The following is a 12,500-nucleotide window of genomic DNA, read 5'->3' as shown; positions in this document are numbered from 1 at the left end:
ACGCTAACAAGTAAAAACGCAGCTGAGTTTCGTTCCTCAGAAGCAGGAAGAATGTAATTGGTTCCTAACCTGTGGGCGGGGCTTTTCAATTTCCTTCCCTCAGAAATAAAAAAACAAACATTGTAGTTAGAAAAAAAGTCTAACTGACGGTAACTAGCCACACAGAAATCTACCTAGCTAACATGCTAGCAATTAGCAGATTTTTTCTTATACTTTATATCACTAGCAGATTTTCTGAGCTTTTTATTTCTATTGACATTAAATGAAGAAATGTGCTAGTTCTCCACTCACAAGTCACCTGGCTAATACCACACTAGCATGCTAGTTCTACTGTATGAAGGAATCTAGTGTTCTGAGCAGTGTTTCTAGTTTAACGACACTGACACACAGAGGAACAGAAGAACATTCACATTTCAGTTAAATAATAAAAATAAAATCAAACGTTTGCAGTTCAGTCATGCTAACAATCAGCCATCGAAGGATAGCCCTAGCTAGGACCAAGTTAAGGAAGCTCCGCCCACTGGCTGTTTCAACCAATGAATTTCCTCCTTCCCTCAGTTCTAATTTGCATTTCCGCATATTTTTAAGCTCAGATCTTGAAGAAAGCGCCACTCGGTGGTGTGAAAGCAGTGAAGCGCTAACAAATAAAGTAAAAAAAAATATAAAGTGAAATATTAACTGCCCAATTAGAGTTCAATTAAAGAATTCAAATTAAACAAGCTTTTTTTACCTTTTCATATAAAGCGCTGCAGGATCTAAGGCTGACTGGCGGCCCGGAGGACAGGAGGCGGTTCTGAATGATTGGAAACGGGAGGATGTTTAAAACTCACACAGCAATCAAACAACCAGAAATAAGAGGGGGGTGGGGGGTGAGAGGGACAGGGGGGTGAGAGAGAGGGAGGGGGAAGAGAGGGGGTGAGGGAGGTGAGAGAGAGAGAGCAGGGGGTGAGAGGGTGGGTGGGAGAGAGAGCGAGGTGAGGGAGGTGAGGGGGGTGAGAGAAGTGCAGGGGAGGTGCAGGGGAGGTAAGCGGTGGTTAAGAGAGAGCGGGTGAGGGGGGTGAGAGAGAGGTGGTGTAAGGGGGTGAGACAGAGGGAGGAGGGGTGAGTGGGAGGGGGGGTGAGGGAGAGACAGATGATAGGTGCAGGGGGTGAGAGAGAGAGGAGGGGTGAAAGGGAGAGTAGGGGGTGAGAGAGAGGGGGGTGATGGAGGTGGGAGAGAGAAGAGGGGTGAAGGGGGTGTAGGAGTGTGAGATAGAGGGAGGAGGGGTGAGAGGGAGGGGGGGTGAGGGAGAGACAGGTGATAGGTGCAGGGGGAGAGAGAGAGAGGAGGGGTGAAAGGGAGAGAAGGGGGTGAGAGAGAGGGGGGTGATGGAGGGGGGAGAGAGAAGAGGGGTGAAGGGGGTGGAGGAGTGTGAGATAGAGAGAGGGGGGTGAGAGAGAGAAATGGGGGTGAGGGGGGGTGAGAGAGAATTGGGGGTGAGGGGGGTGAGAGAGGGGCGGTGAGAGAGAGAAATGGGGGTAAGGGGGGTGAGAGAGAGGGGCGGTGAGAGAGAGAAAGGGGGGTGAGGGAGTTGAGGGGGGGTTGAGAGAGAGGGGTGGAGGGAGGCTGAAGAAAGAAAAGGAGGGAAGGAAGGAGTTAGGTGAAAAAGGAAGGTAAAAGAAGGTTCTGGGTTTTTTGTGGTAATAAAACGCAGATTGACTTTTTACTGTGTAACTACATTAATATTCAGTAAACTGAGTTTTATACATGTGAAATAATCTAATCTGATTGGACAGATACTTCAAGTCACATGACATTCTTTCCTCCAATCAGCAGAGTGGTACAACACTACTCCTCTATCTTATTTCCCCCTCTCTGTTTGCAGTGTGTGTGTGTGTGTGTTCTCCAGTGTTCATCATAGTCTAATTGGCTGTTGGAGAGTTCTGATTGGCCGACTAATAAAAAACATGTTTCTATTCAGAATGGTTGTGTTTTGTTACACACTGATGTGTGTGTGTGAGGAGAAATTTGTCCTGAGTTTATCTTAATGATCTCTACTCTAAAGATACACAAACTTTTATACAACTGCTAATATCACCAGCATGTGATATAGAGAGCTGTAAAAACATCCACAAAGCCTGAATAAACCGGATCTAAAGACAAAAATCATGTTTACAGCAGTTTGTGTGTGTGTGTGTGTATTGAACAGGACAGGGTTTTAGGTGTTTTAGGGGGTGAGTCTGTATCTCATGAATCATTTGATTCATGCAGCTGAATCAGCAGGTTCAAATCAAACTGGGATTTAAAAAAAGAAAAAAAAACACACATCAAAGATTCCTCCTTACCAGTGTGTTAGCGGCGATGTAGCCGTGAGCCGATTTATCTGTAACACACAGACGAGACGAGACATTATTCATCACGCTATAACATCATAGTGTGCTCTGATTGGCTGGCTGGCAGTGTGGGGTGAAAATGTAATCTCTGTGTGTGTTTGGAGCTACATGAAGAACCTCTGTGTAGAACCTCACAATATATTAAAACCTGAACTTTGGGAATCAGGTGTTGATTTTCAGGGGTTTGGCTCGGCCCCTTAGTTCTGAATTAGAGCGGAGACTGTGAGCCAGACCAAAACTGGGACGTCTGCCTTTCCATGCACATGAATGTAATATGGAGTTGTCCCGCCCTTTACAGCTATAACATCTTCAACTCTTCTGGGAAGGCTTTCCACAAGGTTTAGGAGTGTGTTTATGGGAATTTTTGACCATTCCTAGAGAAGTGCATTTGTGAGGTCAGGCACTGATGTTGGACGAGAAGGTCTGTCTCTCAGTCTCCACTCTAATTCATCCCAAAGGTGTTCTATGGGGTTGAGGTCAGGACTCTGTGCAGGACAGTCAAGTTCCTCCACACCAAACTCACTCATCCATGTCTTTATGGACCTTGCTTAGCTCACTGGTGTACAGTCATGTTGGAACAGGAAGGGGTCATCCCCAAACTGTTCCCACAAAGAGCATGAAATTGTCCAAAATGTCTTGGTATGAAGCTGAAGCATTAAGAGTTCCTTTCACTGGAACTAAGGGGCTGAGCCCAACCCCTGAAAGACAACACCTGAACTCAATGATGTGGGGGGGTGTCCCAATACTTTTGGCAATGTAGTGTATGTAAAGACAGAGACTGGGAATAATGGGGCTGGGAATAGAGGATCCCTGGAATATTGTGCTATAGAGCTTTTATATACTGAATCGTAGGAACACAATCCCCTGGGTCTAGAGGACCTAAGGAATACAGAACCTGAGGAATCAAGAACCTGGAAATCTCCAAGCGTGGGAATATACAGTACACACAAACAGATACAAAACACTGGACAGAGTGAAGCTCCAAAGAACCTGGGAATACAGGAAACTGGACTAGAACTTTGAACTCTAATGATGTTGTACTCATTATGTGTGTGTGTGTGTGTGTGAGAGAGAGTCAGACCTCCTGACGTGAAGCTCATGTATTTCTGGTTGTTGACGGTTTCTTTGGAGTCATAGAACTTGAGCACATCGATGACAGCCTGAGGGTTCTTCTTCTGCTCCAGCTTGGTGATGTTGGAGGTCTGCAGTAACCGAGCCCACTGCTCTGGGATGCCCTGTGTGTATATGTGTGTGTGTGTGTGTGTGTGTGAGTGAGAGAGAGAAAGAGAGAGAGAGAAATGACTCATATTAGCATCTGGAGTTAAGCGCATGAACAATGCTAAATTTCCATTACTTATCATCGCAGAGACACACACACACACACTCACACACACACAGACGTACATACATACACAAACGCACACAAATGCACACACACACACAGGCACGCACACACACAGACGTACACAAATGCACACACACACCGAGACACAGACACACGCACACAGACACTCACACACACAGACACACACCTGCGCACATACTCTCACACACACACACACACACACACAGGACGAACTTACAGTGAACTCTCCTGTTACTGCGTCAAAGCCTACGTGGATGGTGTGTTCAAAGTCAGATGGGAGAGAAATTTCAGGACGCTCTTTCTCCTTCTTCTTATTTGCTGCACACACACACACACACAGTCAAAATGAACAGTGCATTGATGTGTAGTATCTTTATTAATATGTAGAATGTGTGCATGTGTGTATTATATGTCTTGATAAATATGTGTGTGTTTGTGTGTGTGGGTTTCTCACTCTTGTCCCCCCCAGGGAAGATGGATCTGAGGCGCGCTTTCTTGTTTTTCTCCTCTGGAGCCATGGGCAGCGGTTTAGATGAGTGCAGGACAGATGAAGAGTCACGAGAGCTGCTGCTCATTCTCATGGGGGGAGCAGGGGGCTTCTCCTCAACATCTACACTATCACACATCTTCAGCTGCTTATCTACACCGAGAGAGAGAGAGAGAGAGAGAGAGAGAGAGAGAGAATATATTGAGAATGTTTTTTTTAATCCGAAACAGATTTAGGATTTCTTTGTCAGAGATTCAGAATCATACTTTCAGTGAATCAGGTTCAGAATCAAATATCACACACACACAAACACACAAACACACATACACACACACATACACACACACATACACACATACACACACAGAGAATCATGCTGTGTTAATCAGTTATATTTAACTCAGGACCCGGTTGATGTAACAGACATGTGATAGAAAAAGCCTGAATAATTCTTCATTAAGCAGCAGACATGGCTGTGTGTGTGTGTGTGTGTGTGTGTGTGTGTGTGTGTCACACACCAGAGAGACACTAAAAGAGATAAAACACACAGCTTAAAGGAAGCAAAGAGAAACAATCTCTTTTGTCCTGATGGTGAAGACAAGCAGTGATACAGGAAGTGGAGATGAGAAATAAAGCTCCAGAACCTGAATGCTTCCTGTTTCTGTTCACACTCAGAATTCACACACACCACCATCATACACCATTACCCCCATTATACCCCCATCACACAGCACTACCCCCATCATACAGCACTACCCCCATCATACAGCACTACCCCCATCATACACCCATCATACACCATTACCCCCATTATACCCCCATCATACAGCACTACCCCCATCATAAACCATTACCGTCATCATACCCCCATTATACCCCCATCATACACCACTACCCCCCATCATACACCACTACCCCATCATACACGTATCATACACCACTACCCCCATCATACACCACTACCCCCATCATACACCTATCATACACCACTACCCCCCATCATACACCACTACCCCCATCATACACCTATCATACACCACTACCCCATCATACACCACTACCCCATCATACACCACTACCCCATCATACACCTATCATACACCACTACCCCCATCATACACCACTACCCCATCATACACCTATCATACACCACTACCCCCATCATACACCACTACCCCCATCATACACCTATCATACACCACTACCCCCCCCCTACACCACTACCCCCCTCACACACCACCAACCCCACCACACACCCAACATCTACCCCTACCCCCACCATACACCACTACCCCCATCATACACCTATCATACACCACTACCCCCATCATACACCTATCATACACCACTACCCCCATCATACACCACTAACCCCATCATACACCTATCATACACCACTACCCCCTATCATACACCACTACCCCCATCATACACCTATCATACACCACTACCCCATCATACACCACTACCCCATCATACACCTATCATACACCACTCCCCCCATCATACACCACTACCCCCATCATACACCTATCATACACCACTACCCCCATCATACACCACTACCCCCATCATACACCTATCATACACCACTACCCCCATCATACACCTATCATACACCACTACCCCCATCATACACCACTACCCCCATCATACACCTATCATACACCACTACCCCCATCATACACCACTACCCCCATCATACACCTATCATACACCACTACACCCATCATACACCACTACCCCCATCATACACCTATCATACACCACTACCCCCATCATACACCTATCATACACCACTACCCCCATCATACACCTATCATACACCACTACCCCCATCATACACCTATCATACACCACTACCCCCATCATACACCTATCATACACCACTACCCCCATCCTACACCCATCATACACCCCTACCCCATCATACACCTATCATACACCACTACCCCCATCATACACCTATCATACACCACTACCCCCATCATACACCACTACCCCCATCATACACCTATCATACACCACTACCCCCATCATACACCTATCATACACCACTACCCCCATCATACACCACTACCCCCATCATACACCTATCATACACCACTACCCCCATCATACACCTATCATACACCACTACCCCCATCATACACCACTACCCCCATCATACCCCTATCATCCACCACTACCCCATCATACACCTCTACCCCCATCATACACCTATCATACTCCACTACCCCATCATACACCTATCATACACCCCATCATACACCTATCATACACCACTACCCCCATCATACACCATCATACACCTATCATACACCACTACCCCATCATACACCACTACATCATACCCATCATACACCACTACCCCATCATACACCTATCATACACCACTACCCCCCCTCACACACCACCACCCCCATCATACACCTATCATACACCACTACCCCCCATCATACACCACTACCCCCATCATACACCTATCATACACCACTACCCCCATCATACACCACTACCCCATCATACACCACTACTACCCCATCATACACCTATCATACACCACTACCCCCCATTATACACCACTACCCCCATCATACACCTATCATACACCACTACCCCCCATCATACACCACTACCCCATCATACACCTATCATACACCACTACCCCCATCATACACCACTACCCCCATCATACACCACTACCCCATTATACACCACTACCCCCATCATACACCTATCATACACCACTACCCCCATCATACACCTATCATACACCACTACCCCCATCATACACCACTACCCCCATCATACACCTATCATACACCACTACCCCCATCATACACCTATCATACACCACTACCCCATCATACACCTATCATACACCACTACCCCCCATCATACACCACTACCCCCATCATACACCTATCATACACCACTACCCCATCATACACCTATCATACACCACTACCCCATCATACACCTATCATACACCACTACCCCATCATACACCACTACCCCATCATACACCTATCATACACCACTACCCCCATCATACACACTACCCCCATCATACACCACTATCATACACTACCACTACCCCATCACCTATCATACACCACTACCCCATCATACACTACCCCATCATACACCTATCATACACTACTACCCCCATCATACACCACTACCCCCATCATACACCTATCATACACCACTACCCCCATCATACACCTATCATACACCACTACCCCCATCATACACCTATCATACACCACTACCCCCATCATACACCACTACCCCCATCATACACCTATCATACACCACTACCCCCATCATACACCTATCATACACCACTACCCCCGTCATACACCTATCATACACCACTACCCCCCATCATACACCACTACCCCCATCATACACCTATCATACACCACTACCCCCCATCATACACCACTACCCCATCATACACCTATCATACACCACTACCCCCCATCATACACCACTACCCCATCATACACCTATCATACACCACTTCCCCCATCAAACACCAATACCCCCATCATACACCTATCATACACCACTACCCCCATCATACACCACTACCCCCATCATACACCTATCATACACCACTACCCCCATCATACACCTATCATACACCACTACCCCCATCATACACCTATCATACACCACTACCCCATCATCATCATACACCACTACCCCCATCATACACCTATCATACACCACTACCCCCATCATACACCACTACCCCCATCATACACCTATCATACACCACTACCCCATCATACACCTATCATACACCACTACCCCCCATCATACACCACTACCCCCATCATACACCTATCATACACCACTACCCCCCTCATACACCACTACCCCATCATACACCTATCATACACCACTACCCCCATCATACACCTATCATACACCACTACCCCCATCATACACCTATCATACACCACTACCCCCATCATACACCTATCATACACCACTACCCCATCATACACCACTACCCCCATCATACACCTATCATACACCACTACCCCCATCATACACCTATCATACACCACTACCCCCATCATCCACCTATCATACAGCACCACCCCCCTCATACACCCCTCATACACCACCACCCCCATCATACACCTATCATACACCACTACCCCATCATACACCACTACCCCATCATCCACCACTACCCCCATCATACACCTACCATACACCACTACCCCCATCATACACCTATCATACAGCACTACCCCCATCATACACCTATCATACACCACTACCCCCATCATACACCACTACCCCCATCATACACCTATCATACACCACTACCCCCATCATACACCACTGCCCCCATCATACACCTATCATACACCACTACCCCCATCATACACCACTACCCCCATCATACACCTATCATACACCACTACCCCCATCATACACCTATCATACAGCACTACCCCCATCATACACCTATCACACACCACTACCCCCATCATACACCTATCATACAGCACTACCCCCATCATACACCTATCATACACCACTACCCCCATCATACACCACTACCCCCATCATACACCTATCATACACCACTACCCCATCATACACCACTACCCCCATCATACACCTATCATACACCACTACCCCCATCATACACCACTACCCCATCATCCACCCATCATACACCACTACCCCCATCATACACCTATCATACACCACTACCCCATCATACACCACTACCCCATCATACACCTATCATACACCACTACCCCCATCATACACCTATCATACACCACTACCCCCATCATACACCTATCATACACCAATACCCCCCATCATACACCACTACCCCATCATACACCTCTCATACGCCTCTGCCCCATCATACACCACTTCCCCCATCATACACCTATCATACACCACTACCCTCATCATACACCTATCATACACCACTACCCCATCATACACCTATCATACACCACTACCCCCCATCATACACCTATCATACACCACTACCCCATCATACAATCATACACCACTACCCCATCATACACCACTACCCCATCATACACCTATCATACACCACTACCCCATCACACCTATCATACACCACTACCCCATCATACACCTATCATACACCACTACCCCCATCATACACCACTACTCATACACCTATCATACACCACTACCCCCATCATACACCACTACCCCATCATACACCCATCATCCACCACTACCCCCCAACATACACCACTACCCCATCCTACACCTATCATACACCACTACCCCCATCATACACCTATCATACACCACTACCCCCATCATACACCTATCATACACCAATACCCCCATCATACACCCATCATACACCACTACCCCATCATACACCTATCATACCCCACCTCCCACATCTTACCCCCCTCCCCTCATCATACACATATCATACACCACTACCCCATCATTCACCACTACCCCCATCATACACCTATCATACACCACTACCCCCCATCATACACCACTACCCCCATCATACACCTATCATACACCACTACCCCCATCATACACCTATCATACACCACTACCCCCACCATACACCTATCATACACCACTACCCCCCATCATACACCACTACCCCCATCATACACCTATCATACACCACTACCCCCATCATACACCTATCATACACCACTACCCCATCATACACCTATCATACACCACTACCCCATCATACACCACTACCCCCATCATACACCTATCATACACCACTACCCCATCATACACCACTACCCCATCATACACCTATCATACACACTACCCCATCATACACCACTACCCCATCATACACCTATCATACACCACTACCCCCATCATACACCACTACCCCATCATACACCTATCATACACCACTACCCCCATCATACACCACTACACCACTACCCCCTATCATACACCACTATCATACACCACTACCCCCATCATACACCTATCATACACCACTTCCACCAACATACACCTACCATCCACCACTACCCCCATCATACACCACTACCCCATCATACACCTATCATACACCACTACCCCATCATACACCTATCATACACCACTACCCCATCATACACCTATCATACACCACTACCCCCATCATACACCTATCATACACCACTACCCCCATCATACACCTATCATACACCACTACCCCATCATACACCTATCATACACCTATCATACACCACTACATCATACACCTATCATACACCACTATCATACACCTCATACACCACTATCATACACCTATCATACACCTATCATACACCACTACCCCATCATACACCTATCATACACCACTACCCCCATCATACACCTACACTATCATACACCTATCATACACCACTACCCCATCATACACCACTACCCCCATCATACACCTATCATACACCACTACCCCCATCATACACCTATCATACACCTATCATACACCACTACCCCTATCATACACTACCCCCATCATACACCTATCATACACCACTACCCCATCATACACCACTACCCCCCCCATACACCCATCATATACCACCACCCCATCATACACCTATCATACAGCACTACCCCATCATACACCTATCATACACCACAACCCCCATCATACACCACTACCCCATCCTACACCTATCGTACACCACTACCCCATCATACACCACTACCCCCATCATACACCTATCATACACCACTACCCCCATCATACACCACTACCCCATCATACACCTATCATACACCACTACCCCCCATCATACACCACCACCCCCCTCCTACACCCATCCTACACCACTACCCCACCCCACACCTATCATACACCACTACCCCCATCATACACCAATCATACACCAATACCCCCCATCATACACCACTACCCCATCATACACCTATCATACACCACTACCCCCATCATACACCTATCATACACCACTACCCCATCATACACCTATCATACACCACTACCCCCCATCATACACCACTACCCCATCATACACCTATCATACACCACTACCCCCATCATACACCACTACCCCCATCATACACCTATCATACACCACTACCCCCATCATACACCACTACCCCCATCATACACCTATCATACACCACTACCCCCCATCATACACCACTACCCCCATCATACACCTATCATACAGCACTACCCCATCATACACCTATCATACACCAATACCCCCACCATACACCTATCATACACCACTACCCCCATCATACACCTATCATACACCACTACCCCCATCATACACCACTACCCCCATCATACACCACTACCCCCATCATACACCTATCATACACCAATACCCCCCATCATACACCTATCATACACCAATACCCCCCATCATACACCTATCATACAGCACTACCCCCATCGTACACTACTACCCCCCATCATACAGCACTACCCCCATCATACACATGCGTGTACATGAGTGTGTGTGTGTGTACATGAGTGTGTGTGTGTGTACATGAGTGTGTGTGTGTGTACATGAGTGTGTGTGTGTGTCAGTTGTCCATGCATGTACTATGAAAGACATAAAAAAAAGATTAGACAAATCTCTTTAACAATCTGCTTTATTAGCTGTCTCTCTTTTGCAGTTATCAGTCATGTTAAGTCTTCAGTCATGAGCGCCATGGTAACCAGGAAACCAGGGGTATTTTCTACACAGACTTGTTTTAAAGATGTTTTGCATTGAAGATAAAGCGTTTAGAAGATTGTTCGGCCAGGTTTAAGTTGTTTCTTAGTGACTGGTTTCCATGGTAACATTGCTACTATATCTACTTCTGTAGTAACCAATCAGCATGCAGGCTCATTAGGCTACAGAGACTAGAAAGAGAGAGAGAGAGAGAGAGAGAGAGAGAAAGAGAGAGAGAGAGAGAGAGAGAGAGAAAGAGAGAGAGAGAGAGAGAGAGAGATGCCAGTTAATGTGTTACTTGGCTTTCTAGTGAAAGGGTACAATCTCTGTAATGATGATGCAATACCTGTTTGAGGAAGTGGGCCGTTGTGGAATATATCTTTGTTTAAATTTGCATGTAGTAGGTGTGTTAGGGTGTAGGACACACACACACACAAAACACAGGTTCTGCAACTTATACAGCTAAGCAGTGAGATGTTATCACTACAGAATTTACAGTTCCAGAAATAAGGGTAGGTGTAGATGTGGTGAAGGTGTAGATGTGGTGTATGTGGTGAGTGTGGTG

At 46.6% G+C, this 12,500-nt stretch overlaps 1 protein-coding gene across 6 annotated transcripts in view; it reads right to left on the bottom strand.

Annotated features, from left to right (window-relative positions):
• The window catches only part of LOC131348186 (serine/threonine-protein kinase PAK 3), a 47,081-nt gene that overhangs the window by 25,878 nt on the left and 8,703 nt on the right, over nucleotides 1-12,500 (bottom strand). For 4 of the 6 annotated variants that reach the window (XM_058382890.1, XM_058382892.1, XM_058382893.1 and 1 more), the window contains exons 2-6: nucleotides 4,194-4,379; nucleotides 3,957-4,057; nucleotides 3,455-3,608; nucleotides 2,326-2,363; nucleotides 731-793 (exon numbers count right to left, since the gene is read on the bottom strand). In XM_058382890.1, coding sequence (XP_058238873.1) covers nucleotides 731-793; nucleotides 2,326-2,363; nucleotides 3,455-3,608; nucleotides 3,957-4,057; nucleotides 4,194-4,365 — 528 coding nt within the window. In that variant the 5' untranslated portion in view covers nucleotides 4,366-4,379. The remainder of the gene's footprint in view (nucleotides 1-730; nucleotides 794-2,325; nucleotides 2,364-3,454; nucleotides 3,609-3,956; nucleotides 4,058-4,193; nucleotides 4,380-12,500) is intronic. The other 2 variants (XM_058382895.1, XM_058382896.1) reach the window with 1 other exon arrangement.

Source organism: Hemibagrus wyckioides, linkage group LG28 (genome assembly GCF_019097595.1).
Source record: "Hemibagrus wyckioides isolate EC202008001 linkage group LG28, SWU_Hwy_1.0, whole genome shotgun sequence".
NCBI classification, from domain to species: Eukaryota; Metazoa; Chordata; class Actinopteri; order Siluriformes; family Bagridae; genus Hemibagrus; species Hemibagrus wyckioides.
Note: the sequence above shows the minus strand (reverse complement) of the source record. Positions and strands in the feature narration are given on the sequence as shown.